Consider the following 19,705-nt stretch of genomic DNA (forward strand, 5'->3'; position numbering starts at 1 on the left):
AAAGAATTCACAAAGAGAAGAAAAGGTGGAAAGCAGTTTTATTCTCTTTTCAAGAGAAAAAAGGGGCATGGTATGGAGAGAGACACCAGCAGCGAAACTTAGGGGCTTTGAGCTTTTATTAGCTAATTGGGGTGGTTGTAGAGCAGGATGTTTCAGCTGGTCTTGCACAGGCTGCAGCTTGTTCTGATGTTACCTATGGGTGCAGGGTCCAGGCACATCCAGTTTTGTAAATTCTCGGAACCTCTGCGCCTTCAGGATTCTTCCAGTAATTTTCTAGTCCTGAGGATAGAGGTTCATACAATAAAAGTCAGTCAAGCTAGCTATGGCAAAGAGGGCCTGAAAAGGGAACTTTTATCCTATTACTGTTCTTGCTTTCCAGTAATTTCCAGTCCCAGAGACATAAGCCCCAAGGAGTAAAATGGCAGTTACGTTTAACAAGGTCATAGGCCTGCTTGGCAAATGATGTCACAATAGCAAATGGCACTGGTTTTGTCCTTTCACTCTCTGTCCCCAACCTCTTTTGCCTTGAGCTGAAGGTGGTCTTTAAGGTGGTGGCTTCTGCCATTTTTGTGAAACGCTGTTCCTGGGTCTCTACCATGTGTACAGGAAACATACATGTTTTCTCCTGCTAATTTGTCTCATGTCAGTTTGATTATTAGACCAGTAAGAAGAACCTTGAAGAGTAGAGGAAATTTTTCCTCCCCAACACATCCTAGTTTTCTCCTGTGACTTCTGTTGACATAGAACGTCCAAACCTATAGATGAATTTTGTAAGAGTTTGAGTTGTAGGACAGGAAGAAACTTTCCTATACCCTCAAGTTTCTTGCAGCTGGGCTAATAATCAAATTGACATGAGACAGATTAACAAGAGAAAATAACCAAATTTCATTATATACATATGTATGGGAATCCCACATACATGAGAGAGTCAGAAACTCCACATACTTAAGAAGTTCAAAGACAGAGGGAAGTAGGTATAAAAGACATTCTGAGCTAGGGATGAAGTAAGGTGCCTTGGGGACTTCAAAGGGTCATTGCAGAATGATAAGAGCAGCTGATTGGTCAATGGAAGTTTGCCCTGCCCTTTAGATAGGTCCAAAGGGGTTGTCTTTTATAGGCAGGGCCCCTAATTTAAGTTCTTCTAGGTAGTTAACACGTTGCATACCGGGGTATTTAAATGCCTTTTAGAAATGATGAGAATTCTCGCCACCCGTACACCCGTACGCAACATGTTAAGGGAAGAGCAGAAGTTTCTCTTGAGTGCAGCTCAAGTTTCCTTTAGCTCAAAATAATCTACGTACCACTGAGGCACATCTCAGAGTGGCCATTCTGAAACCCCACAGAGCCAAACAGAGGACACACTTAGAAGCAAGATCTCAACAGACTGAGAAAATGCTCCCAAGAATGACACTTTTGCAGCTTTTTTACATTTGGAATTAAGGAGGGAACATAAGGAGGATTACATGAAGGTGGGAGAAAGCAAGGCAGGAAGGTAGTTAAGATTATGTGCTCTCTTGAGGATGGTCATGCCTCCAGCCAGATGCACAGAAACAATGGACTGAGCTTGTTTAAAGCATAGGTAAATCTTTTACTAAAGAGGTTGTAAGCCTGGAGCATGGCTACCCACCATGACCTGCCCAGTTAGGAATTTATGGTCAGATCATCCTGTGAAATTACTTTCAGTCACTGTACTGATCAGCTTTATTGGAGACTTTTTCGTCCACACTTCACATTGTGATCCATGGGGTTTTCCCAGATCACTATTTCCTTTCTCTTAAAATGAGTTACTCCTTAGAAGCCATCTGGTTTCCCAAATTTTTAAGAATGTATGACTCAAAGAATGACTGTCATATAGCTAACTGTTTAACCCTTTGTGTGCCATGCATAATTCAAAATTTGGATCAACATGAGAAAAAATATTAATATATAACCTGAGGTACAAAAAAAGAGAACAAAAGATAAAATACAAATTATTCCATTGTTATTTACATTTATAGCCATTGAAAGAAGAGTCGCTGGAAGCAACGCTGGCACTTTTGGGAAAATTTGTTGGCGTCGTTCACAGTGACGTTGGCACTCAAAGGATTAACTTTTACAACGTGTTTGGCTGGCTACCAGTTGATTAATTATTCAAGCTAAATGATAGTAGGTGATAATGGCCAGTTTTTGCCCCCTTTTTGAAACACACTTGTTTCTGACCAGGAGCTGTGTAGCTAATGATGACTGACTGCTTTAGGTAAGGCTGACCTCTAGTTACTTAGATAGATATTGTATTATTCTTTAAATAGCCCAAGTAACACAAGTCAGAGGCCCAGAATCTAAGGAATTTCTGTGGTTGGTTTAAATAATTTAACTCTTGAATAAATTTACTCTCTGTTTATGACCAAACTCTTGGTAATGAGTGTGTGTTACTATAATAGGTGTGGTAATGCTCAATTAGAAGAGAAGAAAGACAGAATCTTCCTGGTTCTCCCCCGCCCCTCACCCCTAGAGGCCAGAACCACTGAATAGGAACAGAATTAGAAAACACTTTCCTGTGTGACTCAAGAATTGAGTCACAGCAGGCAGGGTGTGGCATTGTGGTTAGAGTTTAGGGTGAACTGGCTGTTGGCCTACCTGTAGTTTTTTGTTTGTGTGTTTTGTTTTGTTTTGTTTTAGCTTGAGCCAAACTGATGGCAATTGCTGGGAAGCAAGATCTCTGGAGAATGATAGTTTTGCAGTTTCTTTTATACATTTGGCATTAAGGAGGGAATGTAAGGAAGATTACATGAAGGTGGGAGAAAGCTAGGTGGGGTGTGTATGTGAGGGATCATAGGCCTGAGGTGTGACTACTCACCATGATCGGCCCAGTTAAGAATTTATGATCAGCCGTGGCTTGTGTGACTCAGTGGATTGAGTGTCGGCCTGCGAACCAAAGGGTTGCCAGTTCGATTCCCAGTCAGGGCATATGCCTGGGTTCCAGGCCAGGTCCCCAGTTGGGGGCATGCAAGAGGCAACCACACACTGATGTTTCTTTCTTTCTCCCTCCCTTCCCCTCTCTAAAAAATAAACTCTTTTTAAAAAAAATTATGATCAGATCACCTCGTGATATTACTTTTGTTCATATTTATTACGGAGCCTCTTTTCATCCACAGTTCCCCCTTTTGGTCATAACTCGGTCCCAAGGATGCATCAATGACAAACCTTTTGGTTGGATCGTGTGTTCTCACAGTGCTAGGAAGGCTCATTCCTAGAAAGTCTCAATATCGATGTTATCTTGTCACATTTTCCCAAAAGGGCAGGGCAGGTAAATGGAAGGCAATCAGGTCTCATAGTCTTCATGTTACTGGACAGCAGGTGGGGTCCGGCTACCCACTGCCACCCTCCAGGCAAAATTTCAGAGGCAAAGTTTTGGTGAGAAAGAAAAGGAGTCTTTTTTTGTTTTTTTAATAACTTGTTTGTTTGTTTATTTACTTATTTGTAGAGAGAGGGGAAAGGAGAAAGAGAGGGAGAGAAACATCACTGTGTGGTTGCCTCTCACTCGTGCCCCCAACTGGGGACCTGACGTGCAACTTAGTCATGTGCCCTGACTGGGAATCAAACCAGCAACACTTGGCTCGCAGGCCAACACTCAATCCACTGAACCACAGCAGCCAGGGCTAAGAAAAGGAGTCTTTATTCAAAAGCTACACAATTTTGGAATAACAGATTTCCACATGCATTGGTCACTTAAGCCTATCAGTTAAGGCTAAAATCTTTACCTCCTAAGTTCCCCTATCATTCCCCCTGTTAGTTTTCAATTTTCTTATTTCTATAGGGTTAGTTTACAAATTAAAACAACATCAACTACAAAAACTACACAATTTTGGAAAAATGGCAGGCTTCTGCCTCAGAGGTTGTCGCCTCTAGAACTTCCATAGAAGAATATCCCTGCTACCCTGTGCCAGGCCACCCTGATTCTAGGCTGTGCCTGGAGTTCCTTCTCCCATCCAAAATACTGTCCTTTGGGAAACACAGGCAGCTGCAGCATGATCATCCTGGCCCCCTCGAGGAAGAGAGACAATCTCTGCCCTCCTTTTATTTAAATCTTCAGTCCATACTTGCATGCACTTTGGAGGCATTCAACTTCTCATCCAATACCATCCTAGACTGTTTACCATTGGTTGGCCAATCTACTCCTACAGCCCCTCCCATCTCCTCCCCAGAGATCTGATCAGATCTCTATATCATTCATTGCAAAAAAAACACTCTAGACTTATGGCCAAGATGGAGGCCTAGACAGACACGCTAAGTCTCCATCCACAACTAAGAAGGTATACAACTACCTCAAAACTAGAGACAACCAGAAGTTCCAGAAAATCGAGGTGCATGGAAGTCCAACAAACAAAGATATAAAGAAGAAATACTCATCCAGACAGGGAGGAGGGGTGGAGCTGGGGTGGAAAGGACTTGGTGTGGTGGCAGCGGCAGGCTGGCAGAAAGAGTGGTCACATGTTTTAAAAACTAGGGAGGGACACCTGGGGAGCACTCCCAGCACCAGACCAGACCACACAGCTCACGATCCCAGCATCAGGGAAAATCAAGCCTCATTGCTTCTGACTGTAAACTAGTGGGGGTTGGGGCGGAGGAAGAAATTGTTGGTCTCTCAGCAGAGTCCGCTTGTTTAAAGGGCCCCCATGGTCCTAGAACGTTCACAGACCCACCCACTCTGGGAACAATGGCCAGGGCAACAGCTAGAGAGGCACCAGTCCCATACGGAAGTGGGAGAAGTGCCTGGAAAAGGGGCGAGTGCTGGGCAGGTGGCATTGTTCCCCCTCAAACCTCTCCCCTACATACGGCACCACAACGTGGTGAAACGGGTCATCCTGTACTGACGATTCCCTAAGGCTCCATGCCTTACAACATAACAGGTGTGACAGGTCTACCTCAGACACACAGGCAAACAAACACAGGAGCCTCTCAAGATGAGGAGACAGAGAAGTGTGGCCCAAAAGGGGGAATGAATCAAGGTTCTAGTAGGAGAACTAAGCGATGAAGAGATAGCCAACCTCACAGACATAGAGTTCAAAACTCTATATTTTGATAAAGATGATGATAAAGATGCTCACAGGGTTAACAAATTTGCTTGAGTACAGCAAACGCATAAGGAAATAAGTGAAGGCTATACTAAATGAAACGAAGGAAAATCCACACAAAACCAATGGTGAAGGGAAGGAAATCAGGGTTCAAATCAATGGTTTGGAACATAAGGAAGAAAAAAACAGTCAATCACTACAGAAGGAGGAAACAAGAATTGAAAAAAATGAGAGGCTTAGGAACCTCTGGGACTTTAAACGTGCCAACATCCAAACCATAGGGGTGCCAGAAGGAGAAGAGGAAGAGCAAGAAATTGAAAGCTTATGTGAGAAAATAATGGAGGAAAACTCGCCAAATTTGGCGAAGGAAATAGACATGCAAGTCCAGGAAGCACAGAGAGTCCCAAACAAACTAGACGCAAAAAGGACCACACCAAGGCACATCATTAAAATGCCAAAGGGTAAAGATAAAGAGAGAATCTTAAAAGCAGCAAGAGAAAGAAGAGAGTTACCTACAAAGGGGTGCCTATAAGACTATCAGCTGACTTCTCAAAAGAAACTTTTCAGGCAAGACGGGACTGGTAAGAAATATTCAAGGTGATGAAAAGCAAGGAGGTACAACCTAGATTACTCTGTCCAGCAAAGCTATCATTTGGAATGGAAGGGCAGATGAAGTGTTTCCCAGACAAGGTAAAGCTGAAGGAGTTCATCATCACCAAGCCATTATTATATGGAATGTCAAAGGGACTTACTTAAGAAAATCAAAATTATGAACATTAGAATGACAACGAACTCACACCTATCAACAACTGAATCTGAAAAATAAAAACAAAATCTAACCAAGCAAACCAGAATAGGAACAGAATCAGAGGTATGGGGATCATTTGGAGGGTTATCAGCTGGGAGGGGGAAGGGGGAGAAATGGGGAAATGGTGCAGAGATTAAGAAGCATAATTGGTTGGTACAAAATAGACAGGGGGAAGTTAAGAATAATATAGGAAAGGGTGAAGCCAAAGAACTTATATGCATGATCCATGGACATGAACTCAGTGGGTGGGATTTTTGGAGGGAATGGTGGTACTGGGCAGAGGGGAACAAAGGGAAAAAACATTGGGACTACTGTAAGAACATAACCAATAAAATAGCCTTAAAAAAAAAAGGCTAGATCATTTCTCTCCTGTGAACTATAATGATTTGTTTTGTCACCTTTCTCATTTATCTATGTTTTGCAGGTAGTATAACATTTACATAAGCCATAAAGGGAGAATTGAAAGTTATCTGACACATCTTCAGTAATCATGAATAGTTGGAACATAGAAAACCCCAAAGAACAACTATTATTATGACTAATATCATTAGCAGACAGGTAAAGACAAACAATTAGTTTCTGGGTTCAGCATCAATCTGTAGTTACACAGGCTTTGTCGATGTCTTAGGATAGCTATCTACCTCTGATGTTGGCGGCATTTTGCCCTTATGGAGTCTTTGGTGTCTGTTGTAGGTGGAGGCAAGTGTCAGAGTCAGGGATAGGTGTCCATTCACAGTGAGGTGCCTGATATAGTCCCTTAGAATGAAGTTGGAGAATGTTGTTTTATTTGATGTCCTTTCCAATTAACAGAATCTCCAGGTGGCAGTCAGTGACCTCTAAAGTCCTTGTATCCTGGGAGCTCTCCGTGAAAGGAAGCAGTTACCTATTTGGTATTCTCTTAAAGTGACTTTATAAAACTTTGGCAATAGTGTAAGATGTCTCCTTTTAGTAATGTCAGCTCATAAGTTCCTTCATCTAAGTCCAGCTTAAATGCACTGTGATGTATGAAGGAATGTAAAAACCAAAAAGAAAAAAAATGGGGTTTGCCAGGGAGCCCAGAAAAATCAAGCAGCTGTTTTGGGTTTCCCATACCCAATTATTTGTTTAATTTATAACCACTGTTTGCCCATAGTGTATATATCCTAGAAGTTTTTGGGTTTTTTTTTTAAATCACTTATTTACAATACTTCTTATGCAATTTAACATTAAAAAAAAAATTTGGAAGAAGAGGGGAAAGAAGGGGAAGGGTCTAGTCAAGGAACTAGTATAAATGGACCCGTGGACATGAGCAATAGGATGGCGCTTGACTGTTGGGGGGGGGGGGGTGGCATGGCAGTGGAAAGCAACAGGCAAATTGGGACAACAATAATAGAACAATAAAAAAAAAGTTTTTAGACACCATAAAGTAATTCCTACATATATTGACATTTTAACCCTTAAAACTTCAATTTCTAATGAAAACTAAGAAGTAAGCAATAAGCATTCTTCAGCCAAGCCAATTTATGAAGATATAACTTCTGGCAACATATTTCATAGATATCAACATTAATTATTAACATGGACTTATTTTTGTAAAGCCTGGGTAAAATATAATATTATTTAATATCAATAATTCAAAAGATATGTCTGTTCTACTTAAACTTTTATTTACTAAGGATTAACTTTAGATCACATGAGCTTGAGAAGCATTTGAGTTAGTGTCTATATTTCTGAGAATTTTAGAATATGCAATCCTTACAATCAGTTATTTTTAATTTATTAAATTTTAACAATGCTGTCTAGATGTAGAAAAATTATCTCTCATTTACAACATATATACATAGACACACACAGACAAACAGACCTTAGCCTAGAGGAAGAACTCGCTAGTTTATAAAAATTTGGATTGAGATTTTGTTTTGGCAGTTAGGATAAGAAGACACACACACACAAAAAAAAAAAACCAAGAAGACAAAAAAGAAGACACAATTTGTATCTGTTCTTGACAAGTCAACCAAGTTTCAAATGATCGTCTCCCTTTTAAAGTAAAGACAGCTGTTTTTAATTCCTGGAAAGAATTGGATTGCCATATAAATGGCATCATAAATTGATCCATTTATTTAAATCCTCTTTTGAAGATTTGAGGTACCATTCATTCTTGCTAATTTTATAGCTGGCTTTTTAAAATTGTGTGTGCAAAAGATTAATTTAGAAGTTTCAGAGGATCCTCATTTTGGCAATATTCCTGCAGCAGTATGACTGGGAATCTGAATGGTTGGCCTGGTTAGCCTTAGAGGCACAATTTCCCACATTAATTTTAGTTTCCTTTGAGATTGGTAGAGTCTGAACAAACTTCTAGGGAAAACCAGCCTGTACATGCATGTCTCTGGATAAGCCAAATGTGGGGGCTACCTCTCCAGGTTTGGGTTGTAGAAGCAAGGGTCCTATCTCTTTCAGAGCCAAAGAGAGTCTCTCACTTAACCAGCTAAGATTTTGTTCAGATTCTCAGTAAGCAATCCAATTAAAAGCCAAAATTAATAGCAGTCATCTATTATTTTTCCCTTTCTCTGGGTTATCTCAAACCTTATCCACCTTGAGGATTTAAAATATTTTATATATTTTACTTTTAGAGAGAGAAGGGAGGGAGGACGAGAGGGAGAGAAACATGCAAGAGATACACCAATCAGTTGCCTCTCACACGCCCCCAGTGGGGACCCAGCCTGCAACCCATACATGTGCCCTGACGGGGAACTGATCCAGGGACCCTTTGATTTGCAGGCCAGCGCTCAATCCACTGAGCTGCACTAGCCAGGGCCTACCTTGAGGATTTTATAAGAACAGCTCAAATAAAGTCAGGACCTGCCACTTAACCTTGGGAGGGCTGGAATTCCAAGAGAAAACTCATCCACATTCCCCCAATGCAAAGCAGGGAGCTGGTGGGGCACAATGGGCCCATGATGATACCTAGCACCAGGTTCCAGTCCATGAGGTAATCCTGGGTGTGCTTCTTCAGAATCCCGCTGACTCCAAGTCAGTTTCAATGTCAAAGATGTCCAAACCTGCAGAACATTTTTACAAGGGTTTATTTGAGTCAAACTGGTGACATGCTGGGGAGCAAGATGGCACATGATCTGGCAGTTCCTTTTATACATTTGGAATAAAGGAGGGAAGTAAGGAAAATTACATGAAGTGGGAGAAAGCAAGGCACAGGCGAGTTAAGATTATATGCTCCCTCAAGGGTGGTTATAGAAAAGAGGTCTGGAAAAGAGTATTACTTCTGTCATTTCAAAAGTGTGTAAACCCAGATGCACAAGAACAATGGACAGGGCTCGCGTTAGGCAAAGGTACACCTTTCACAGTCCTGTGCCTGACTATCCACTATGACCTGCCAGTTAGAATTTTATGGTCACATCAGCCTGTGGTGGTACTTTTGGTCAGATGTATCACAGAGCCCCTTTTTCGTCCACATGACCTTAGCTTTATATGCTTTTATAGGGAATGTGGAAAATTCGAGCTGAGTGTGAAAGCTGGACTCTTTAGGAACCGGTTCAATGAGAAATCAATGCACTAGTATTTGCTTTCTAATTCTCACCAAAGAGTCTGTCCTTAAAAATGAGTCATATTACAAACAGGTTTTGGGACTTCTTAGGTTACACCATCAGTTTCGAGGAAAAGAAAAAGGGCAGGATGGGAGTGAAGGGGTTCAGAATAAGCCTCCTCCAAATATGCCACTTTGGCACGCGGATTACTTTCAGCTGAACTCATTCAAGGCCCAGAAGACTCAGCCAGAGCTCTTTTATTTCCCCTTGAACTGCCCAAATACATTTAGATAGAAAGCCTGGCCCAGGCAGAGAATTATCACCAGAGATAACTGTGAAGAGTATGGGCAAGGTATGGTTAGCTGGAGGGAGCAGGCAGGTCCTGCTTGTTCGAAGTCTGAAGTCCTCTATTTCTGCCTCGTATGGCAAACATTTGTTGACCAAAAATTTGCCCTTCCCATGTTCCTATAAACTGTCTTCTTTCTCGTTGAAGCCCCAGTCACCTACCCCTTTCCCCAGTTGTCTGGGGAAGTCGATTTAACCAGCCAAAGAACCTAGAAGGGAAGAAAGGAAAAGTTTGTTTGCCTGTAGGAGAAAAACCACAAAGATGCCTCATCCAGTTGAACTGATAGGTAACTTGTGGCACGTGTAGGCTTTTCCTTATCTCATTTAATTCCTATAACAACTGTGGGAGGTAGGACAAGCTTAGAAACTGTACTTGGTGGGAGATCTTGACTCTTCTAGGAAGTTATGGGCCAGAGGGCAGGAAATCTTCCTTTGTACCTGTTGTGGCACTTGATCCACTGTGGCAAGATGGGCAAGAGGCGATGTGGCAGCACTCTGCCTTCAGCCCAGAGCAGTACGGAATGCGGTCTGTAGGATTTGAGGTTCCTGGGGAACACTCAGGACAGTGCCAGCCCAGGGTCTGGGGCACAGAGCTTCATATCAGGACTGTAACTGGCAAGACTGTAGTCACCAGCCTGATGTGTCTCCTTTTAAATCCTTTCTGGAACAAGGTGGAGTATCAAGAATTTAAAACAGAAAAAAAGATCACGTTCCAAAGAGCAGTACTTTATCCCCAGGGATTATTGCTATCTCTTGTTGTGGTTAGATGGTGGATTAGCTTGAAGTTTTGCCAGCAGATCATTTTTCAGCAAAGCTCAACAGCCTTGTCCTGAATGAGGGAAACTGGTTTTGTTGTAGTGACTTACGAAGCCAGAGGAGCCCTCCTCTCGCCTCCTTCCCTGTGCTTAAACCTGGCTACTGGGGTGCCCTCGGCTGCCAGCCTGTCTGTGAAAGACCAGGCTGACTCACTATCATTTAGAGGTGCTTAGAGGACTGGCATGAGTTTGGTTCATATGTTACTAAGCCTGTCTTCAGACAGTGATACTCTATGTTCTCCTTAGGAAAGAAGGACAGATGTAGCTGGAGAAGCTATTATCAGGAAACATAAATGGTGTTGCAAGTAATCTCAGTTACATGTCTAGAGTCAAGTTTTCAAGTTAATTTTTTTACTCAAGGACCACATTTATGCAAAGGCATCTATTAACGCCATGTTTGTATCATTTGATCTTGAGGTTAATGCTGGTATATGTTAGGTGGACATGTCTGAAATCACTGGCCAGGATGCGCGGAGTCACCTTCTTATCAAGGCCAAAGGTGACATCTGGGCCTAAAAGATCATAATAGTATTCAGTGTATTTTTATTACCAGCACTGGGAGAGAAGCAGTGAGGCTGTGTCAGTCTATACAGAGCTTTGCTTTTTCCCACTGCATGACAAACAGGAGAGCCTTTCCAAGTTGGTTCCAAATCTGTTTGTCCTTCAAGCTCCCAGTACCACTGTCCCCGCCCATCTTCCACCGCAGTGGTCTTCGCTGTGCCTGATGACACCTAGCTGTTGCAGAGGCAACAGCAGAGCAGAGCGGGGAGGAAGGAGATGTTGAGTGCTGGTTGAGTCTTCTCAGGGACTCTGAAGAAGTGAACTAGAACAAATATGGGTCCTTGCATGATATGATCTCTTTCCTGAATGTATCAAACATTTTGGAGACTTGGCCTAAAGAAGCAAGGAGGTGATTTTTAGATACCCCAGGACACATGGCTCTTGAGGCTGTATACAGCCTTGGGGAATTAAATGCACTAAATGAAATTCAGACCTCTTCATTTTATGGATGGTAACCAAATGGGTTTACCTTAAGTAACAGTCTCTTCAATGTTATTACCCAAATCGCATTTTAGGGATAAGAGAAATTCTGCTTACTTCAAATGGACTGAAGGGACTCCGGCATTCTTTTCCTAGTTTAGACCACCTCCAGGAACACTGCAACTTTGTTTTCAAAAAGCTGCTTTTCCAGGTACAGCTTTCGTTTCTAAGAATTAGCAGGAGCATTCCTTTAAAATACTAGAATTCTTTTTGCATGGAGCTAAATCTGCCACATATAATGTTTGAGTCTGTAACGTTATTTAAAAAATGTTTTATTTATTCTTAGAGAGAGGGAAAGGGAGAGAGAAAGAGAGGGAGAGACACATGAATCAGTTGCCTCTTGCATGCACCCCAACTGGGGACCTGGCCCGCACCCAGGAATGTGCCCTGACCGGGAACTGAATCAGCGACCTTTCGCTTTGTGGGAGGATGCCCAACCAAGACACACCAATCAGGGCTGAGTCTGTAATCTCAGTGTCTGTTTTCTTCCAGGTTTCACAGAGTTGTTATTCCTGACAAGTCATAAACACTGTCCTATTCAAGCAGTTTGAAAAAACTGACACGGAAGGATCCCTAAGTTTTCTCCAATTCTGTTTTTCTGCCAGTGAGCTACCTGCGGCTCAGTGGACTCTCCCATCTGCTAGCCCACTTCAAAACCCATCTCTCTTGATTTGCTGGGAGCCTTGGGAGCAGCTGGAGTTCCCCATAAGTAGAAGTCAGAGCAGTAGGAAAAATGGAGTTACCTTTATGCTATTGAAAAATGTCTGCTCACTCAGAACACTCTTCTGTGAGTCTCCAACCAAAGCATGAAGCAGGCATGCTCTTAAAACAGTTGGAGCTATTTAACTTTGCTGAATTTCTCCTTCCAAAGTATGTGATACCAGCAGAAGACGTGAGGATCAGCAGCTATCTGTAAAGCATCCGGCATAGTGTGGTGTGTGGAGGCAGGTCATCATGTTCCTTTTCCTTCTTTCCTGTCACTGGCTCCTTTCAGGAATTCACTAGTGATCAGGACCCTAAATAGAAGTGCTGTCTACAGACATTGCTAAGGTCAGGTAGGGCTGTTTTGATTTCTTCCCCACCAGCTGGTTGCATCATTCTGTTGATGCACTTGTGTTCTCGTCTCAGTCCAATGGAGCCTGGAGATGTTTATCAAGGCCAAAGGTGACATTTTGTCCTAAAGATCATGATAGTATTCGGTGTATTTTTATTACCAGCACTGGGAGAGAAGCAGTGAGGCTGTGTCAGTCTATACAGAGCTTTGCTTTTTCCCACTGCATGACAAACAGGAAAGCCCTTTCAAGTTCGTTCCAAATCTGTTTGTCATATGAGCGTCCTTGAAGTTCCAGGTTCATTCTGTCCTATAGTGCCTTCTTAAAAGAGAGGAAAGAGCAGCAAATGAAACATTACGTCTCACCTGATCTCAATTTGCAGATGAGTTGCTCAAAATAGTTCAAGAAAGGGACAGTTCCCTCAAGCATGACAGGCAGATATTTCTTCCATATTACACTATTTGCTCTTTTCACTATTACTCCAAGAGTCTTTAAAAATTAGTGAGACCGCCCTAACTAGTGTGACTCAGTTGGTTGGGTGCATCGCCTAAAGAGAAAGGTCAGCAGTTTGATTCCCGGTCAGGGCACACTGCTGGGTTGCAGGCCCGGTCCCGGTTGGGGCAGCTGCGAGAAGCAGCTGAACTCTCCCACATCGATGTTTCTCTCCCGCTCTTCCTCCCTGCATTCCCCTTTCTCTAAAAATAAATAGAAATCCTAAAAAAAATTAGTGAGACCATGCCTTGTGCCTTTTGAACTAGATTTGCCACAGCACCCTGCTAGTCATAGCTTCATTGTTACTCAGGTCACTGTGCTCTTACAAAAAAATATCCTCCCATCAGCCTCGCCACTCCTCAGAAAGTCTGGCCAGTGGGTTGCAGATCATGTTCTACAACCTCATATTGCATTGCTCCAACATGCCAACTTCTCATTTCTACTAAATGCCCAACTGTTTTCCCAACACGGCATGTACAGTTCTTCTTTTGGGCCCTCGTTCAGTCTTTAGAAACCAATGCTGGGCTCTACTTCACTAGTCCTTTGGGTGCTACAATGCTATCGGAACAGTAGGCATTAGAGGAGAAAGCTCCTAAGACGCCATATCAGAATGCCATAATTATTCGCTGATTCAGCTCTAGAATAAGAGTTAGGATCATCAATAGTTAGGATCAGCAACATAAGCTTTCGTATTTGAGTTCTTAATCACTTAAAGGTTACGGCAGTCAGTACAATTAAAAGTACTCACTGTGGCGGAGATTGCTGGCTGTCTGCCAAAATCCAATCTCATCATCTCCTGGACATAACAGACCTGCATTTGCTGGCCGTGCCACTGTGTGAGCAGGGGTGATGTGCCACTTGGTAGACCAGGGCCTTTAAATGTAGAAGTGTGCCTTCTCAGTGTTTTCTTCTTTTTCTGCTGCCTGGAACCTGGGGAGGCCTAATTGGCCACACAGATGACAAAGCCCTAGTTATGGCAAAGCCATAAGCCAAGAGGAGCCTGGTCTCTGAATCATTACATAAAGGAAAGCCTCCTGTTGACCTAGAATATCCATCTAGATGTTAAATATACAAGAAACCAATTTACTGTGTTTGAGCCATTGTTTCAGCAAGGACTCATTACAGCAGTTTAGCCTACTCTAACAACCGTATTAAAAGAGTATTACAGATTATGCACAAAGGTCTGCCAGGATAGAGTAGTCACCCTAGGGAGTGGGACAGGGGACGTCACCATTAGGCACTTCCTTATCAATTTTACAAAAAAATTTCTATTGCCAGTAAGGAAAGAAAACAAAAATAAGCCAAATAGTGCTGGTGCAAGCTTTCCTTGTAGGAGTCATTCCTTGAGCACCCCAGCTGTCACGGAATTTCCTTTCACTCCTTTAGCACTCGTTTTCCCTCGTCCTTACCTGCACTGTATTGTGGAAATTAAAGAGGGTTGGGAGTCATATCAGGTAGGCCACTCAGGCAGGGCCATTAATCCCTTCCGGGGGTCTGGCCCTCCAGGAACAGAAGTCTTGATATGTGCAGAGCTTAGCAGGCTTTCAGGCCCAGAGATTCATGCTAACCGTGACGTATAACCCCAATGCCCATGCATAATTATGGTGAGCAACAGCCCTTCCAGCATCCACTGTCAGGGAGCCCTCTTGCTGATATGAGGGCAACTGGGAAACTAAGCGAATAAGGGAGCAGGGAATCAGAGCAAATGGAATTGCATAATCTTGAAGAATCCACCATCCAACCTGTGAATTCATCTAATGATCCACTCCACAGAGTTATACATTTAATGACCAAAATCCTTTTACGAAATTTAGTCTCTCTTCCTTAGAGAGTGTTGCTATGGAACTGCCACATTCTCTTTAAGTTCCTTTTTAGGCTTTCTGCAGCCTTCTTTTGATAAGTAAATAATAGCGAATCAAGTACTGTTTTGTCACACTTATCTGAGTCTATATCCGAGATTCCATGACTGGACTTGAGTGTTCCCAAGTTCTGTCGTTTATCCACCAGGTTGATTGCTTTAATTTCCATGTACTTCTTGGTCATGTGAGGATTAAATGAGTTAAAAGTAGTTTTCAAAAATTAGTTAATATGAAGGTTATTAATTAATTATAAACCTTTTGTAATTATACACCTAATATAAAACACCAGACATGCCCTGGTGTCATACATAGGAAGAACTGAAATGCTTGATGCGGTTTAAGGAGGTGCTGAGATAACATGGATATGCAAGTAGAAGCATCCAAGTGTAGGCACTAACATTCAAAATCTGCCCGGCCCAAGACTGTGTGGCCAACAATGGCAAGACCTGATACTGACCTGAAGGTTAGTTAAAGCTTCATTTCTCTTAAAGTATCCTCCCAGATTTTGAGACCTGAAAGTGTATAATGGCTTTACTCATGGCTTTTTTTTTTTCTTTTTAAAAGATTTTTATAAGTGTTTTACTTAGTCTTTTTTTTTCCTCTTCCCAATGTTTTTGGTCTGTTGTCATAGTCTTCTCCTGCCTTCAACACCTTCCTCCCCCTTTTTTAAAAAAAATATTTTATTGATTTATTTTTAGAGAAAGGGCAAGAGAGGGAGAGAGGGAGAGAACATCAATGTGTGGTTGCCTCTTGCGCGCCCCTAACTGGACCTGGCCTGCAACCCAGGTATGTGCCCTGACTGGGAATTGAACCAGTGACCCTCTGGTTCACAGGCTGGCGCTCGATTCACTGAGCCACACCAGCCAGGGCCTTCCTCCCTTTCTTATGTAGTTGCCCAGATCATCTCTGGTTCTGGGCCTTTCATATGATTATTTTTTAAAATGAAGTTACCAAAAGATACACAAAGAATTCTAGCTGCAGGTGCATCTTACCTTTAACTGAGAATAGGATACAGTTTTCTGTTTTGCTTCCAGTGTCCTTTTGGTGGATCCCTTGGCCTTATGTTTTAGGTCACTGTTGAGCTTGGGTTATAGGCCACTGCTTCATTTTACATTTTACACTTCTACATTTTTCTTTAACATTTTATTAATAGTTTGGCTTTGGATTGATTGAGTTTGGACTCAAAAACAATAGCTTAAAACTGTACAGCTTAGATTCAAGATGGGTCCTTGCTGGTCTGTCTTAATCCAAGTCTCTGCAGATATTAAGATGTCTATCCTGTGACCACTTCCCCTCCGTCCCCAACATACCTGCACTCCAGTTTAAGAAGCAGGGTCTTAAGGACACAATCCTAAGTGGTACGTTGTATTCTCTGGTAGTTCAGATCCCTTCCTGATAGATTTGGATTATTTAGTCCTGTGGCTAAGATAGAACAACTAGTACTTACACCGAAGATAAAAATTAATGTGTACTGGCTGATGTCACAGTTTGCTGGAATATGTGAAAACTGGGTTGGAAAATGTTACAGCTTCCTGTCAGAATATGTCATAGTTCATTTTTTAAAAATTATTATTTCTTTTAAAGAGAAGTCAGTGCCTTTATCGGCCGAAGAAGCTACTTGAAGGGGACGAAGCAGGAGTGGGTGGCCCCTGCTGCCCAGCCAGCCCTGCTTCATAGGCTTTTGTAGGCAATGGAAGACTCACCCAGGTAGTAGCTGACCATCTTGGACTTGATTCCTACCTGGGTGAAGGTCTTGTCTTTGTAGTTACCCATCATGCTGTCCCTGTCCACTGTCTCGGGCAGGAGGATCCTGTCCCACAGGTGCATCTTCACCCCACTGGCTTCTATATGGGTAGTGGCTCCGGGTTGGCTCTGCACAAGTGCTTCAAGGGCCATGGCAGCCAATGCAGCTGGGCACGGTGCAGCCGCATCATCGAGACAGCTGCTGGGAGGCCGTGTCCAGCAGCTGGTGTCTAGGTGCACACCATGGTAGGAGACCTTGTGGAAGGTCTGCATCTGCTCCAGCTCCACCTCTGCTATCTTGTTCATTCTTCAAGCATCACAACGAAGAGAGATTCTTTGGGAGAGAACTGCATAATCAAGGATACGAATTTTGTGGGCAGATGGCCCAGATCTGAATCCTGATTCTGGCATTTAACAGCTGTGTGACCTTGAGACCTAGGTTTATAACATGAAAATTCCTATGTATGCATTTTTGTCCTAAATTAACTTTAAATCCTGTTGGTTCCTCTTGGTATTTTACATCCATGTTAGAACTCCAAATAGAGGTCTACTTGCTACACAATTTGTGATTGTTAAAGTCAGTTAACATTTCTGGGCCTCTCTTTCCAAAACTCCTTCATCATCTGCAAAATTGTGTTTCAAATAGATTCTACCCCACAGGATTGCTGGGAGGTAATCCTTCCAGTCATGTTACATTTTGAATTTTACTGAGAAAATGAGGATGTACATTGTCACAAGTTATTATTTGTGGCCCAGGTCAGTAAGAGTTGGAATAACATTTCCAATTAATCTTATCATCCCCCACTTGTTTTCAGGCTGCCGCCTAAAAGACTTTGGAGATTTGAGTTTCACTCCGGTCCCCAAAGATGATCTCTACAACAACCTGATAGTGAATCCTCGCTCAGTGGGCCGTGCCAACCAGGAACTGGCTGAAGTAGTTAGTAGAGCAGTGTCGGGAGGCTATAGCTGTGTCACGGTGGGAGGAGACCACAGGTAAGCTGGACCCAGGGGTGGTGATGGGGCTAGACTGAATGGTGCTTTGGGCTAATCAATTAGCTTGTGTTAGTTTCCTGAGTAAAATACCCTTCAGAACTTTTAGAGTATGATGAAAAAACCAACCAACCAACCCAGAAACTTCATTTAAAGTGAAGTGGGGAGACCAGAAGGGGAAACTCTTATGCCCCGTTGGTTGATCTTGAAGCACAGCAGGAGGAACTCTGTGTAAGAGCCCTCCCAACTTCTTTTCCCCTCTATAAAAGAATTTCTTTTAGTGGACTTGCATATGGCCCACCATGGTTGCATGTTCCGGGTTAGTTCTCTGTTGTTCCCGAAGAAACCCATTTTCCTGGAAAAAAACTTGTCTTTATGTTTAAGGTTGACAGTGTGCATAAAAGCATTTTGATGTCTAAGATTATGAGCTACTGGAGGCACGTGTAGTTTTCTTTGTTACGACACATTGTATTAAGTAAGACAAGTTCATAAGAAGACTAAGCAAAGTTTTAGACACACACGTGTTTCATGCTTACACCTCTTTGAACGCTTTCTTGAGAAACTGTCTTATATTTCATTTGGCTATTGTGAGAATTGGAAGGATCCATCGATGGGCTGAATTTGCGTTTTGTTTTGTTTTTTAACATTTCTGCTAATAGGTTTGCTTCAAACTCCCCACTTAGCATATGAATACATTCTTTACCTCCACAGTAACTGCACTAGGTGACTAACACAGTACATCCTTCCTCTCTTAAGAGTCAGCATGTACTTTATTGAGTACTGTTCTGATGCGTTCTCAAGCAAAACTAGGGACTGTGGGAAACTTATGATCTGTTGGGCCTAGATGAAATAAGTACACATGGAATGAAAAAAATTCTACAGAACTTCAGAAATCAGTCTGGGCTTAAATAGTTAAGACTTTACAGGGGATTATGAAGGTTCTTGTTAGGAAAACGCAGAATTTCAGTACTAGAGAGTATTGAGCACATCATATATATTCTCAGTTAATCATCATATTAATTACATGAGACAAATATAGTTTTATCTGCTTTACTGCTGGGAACATTGAGGGTCAGAGTTTAGATAACTTACCCAAGGTATAGAGCCAGGGAATAGAGCTGGGATTCAAATCCAGTGTGGCTTTCATAGGCAATTAACTTCTTTGGAGATCCAATCTAGCAACTTTCCTTAAGGTGCTTAGAGAGCATTTCAGATCATTTAAAAGAAGTTAAGTCTTTGTTATAACTGGAAAGGCAGGTAGATTCCTCATGAATAAAATTTTAGGTAGAATAAGGAAGTAGTACCAGGTTTTCTACTGTAAAGATTCAACCAGAGTGTGGGTCTCCCGCCTCCTTAGCTCAGTGCTCTCTCTCTCTCAAAGTTCATTTATATTGTCTTCCCATTGTCTCACTATTTGTGCTTCTCAATGTGATCATCATAGTCATTGGTTATTCTTTTGTCTGCAGCCCTGTCACTGCTCCCCATATCCTATTCAGTGCTAAAACCTAGGTATCTAGGAAAATTCTAGACAGGAAGAGATGAGTGTAAAACTTGAATAGCTATTGAACAATTTAAAGGAAGAGGCATTTTTAGGTCACTCTGCTCCTTTTACATAGTATAACACACAGTATTGCCTTAATCTCAAACCAACTCTGACCTAAACAGGCTGAGATTATCATCCCTATCGTACAGAAAAGGAAGCTGAAGTCTATAGAGAAATTAGATGATTTATCCTAGATTACACAGCTTTTCCGGGGGGGTGGGGGGGCGTGGGGTGTAGGAGGGGGGAAGCAACATTCTGACTTAATCCATTGCTTTTAGCATTAGACCATGCTGTCCCTCATAAAGGCCCTATGTGGAGCATGCAGCGTAAAATGCTATCTTGTGCTATACTGACCAAGGAGGATGGCTATAGTTAGTTCCTAAAATGCTTAAACTGCATTTCCCATCAATGAAAATTCTTTGATTACTGGGAAGCTGGGCAGCTT

General features: G+C 42.3%; 1 protein-coding gene and 1 long non-coding RNA gene across 4 annotated transcripts in view; one reads left to right on the plus strand and one right to left on the minus strand.

Annotated features, from left to right (window-relative positions):
* The window catches only part of ARG2 (arginase 2), a 37,214-nt gene that overhangs the window by 10,562 nt on the left and 6,947 nt on the right, over positions 1-19,705 (plus strand). Inside the window, exon 3 of the mRNA XM_090271026.1 lies at positions 17,543-17,720. Within this exon, the coding sequence (XP_090127152.1) occupies positions 17,543-17,720 (178 nt within the window). The remainder of the gene's footprint in view (positions 1-17,542; positions 17,721-19,705) is intronic.
* Positions 32-15,150, minus strand: LOC150016949 (uncharacterized). 3 transcript variants are annotated; one of them, XR_016509850.1, is made up of 5 exons: positions 13,874-15,150; positions 10,164-10,386; positions 9,888-9,934; positions 8,806-8,900; positions 32-279 (listed from the first exon to the last, which is right to left on the minus strand). It is a non-coding gene; the product is annotated as an uncharacterized LOC150016949 (long non-coding RNA). The 3 variants fall into 3 exon arrangements; XR_016509849.1 differs by lacking the exon at positions 9,888-9,934; XR_016509848.1 differs by lacking the exons at positions 9,888-9,934; positions 10,164-10,386.

The sequence above is a fragment of the Furipterus horrens genome, unplaced genomic scaffold (genome assembly GCF_987537825.1).
Source record: "Furipterus horrens unplaced genomic scaffold, mFurHor1.1.pri manual_scaffold_3, whole genome shotgun sequence".
Classification (NCBI taxonomy): Eukaryota; Metazoa; Chordata; class Mammalia; order Chiroptera; family Furipteridae; genus Furipterus; species Furipterus horrens.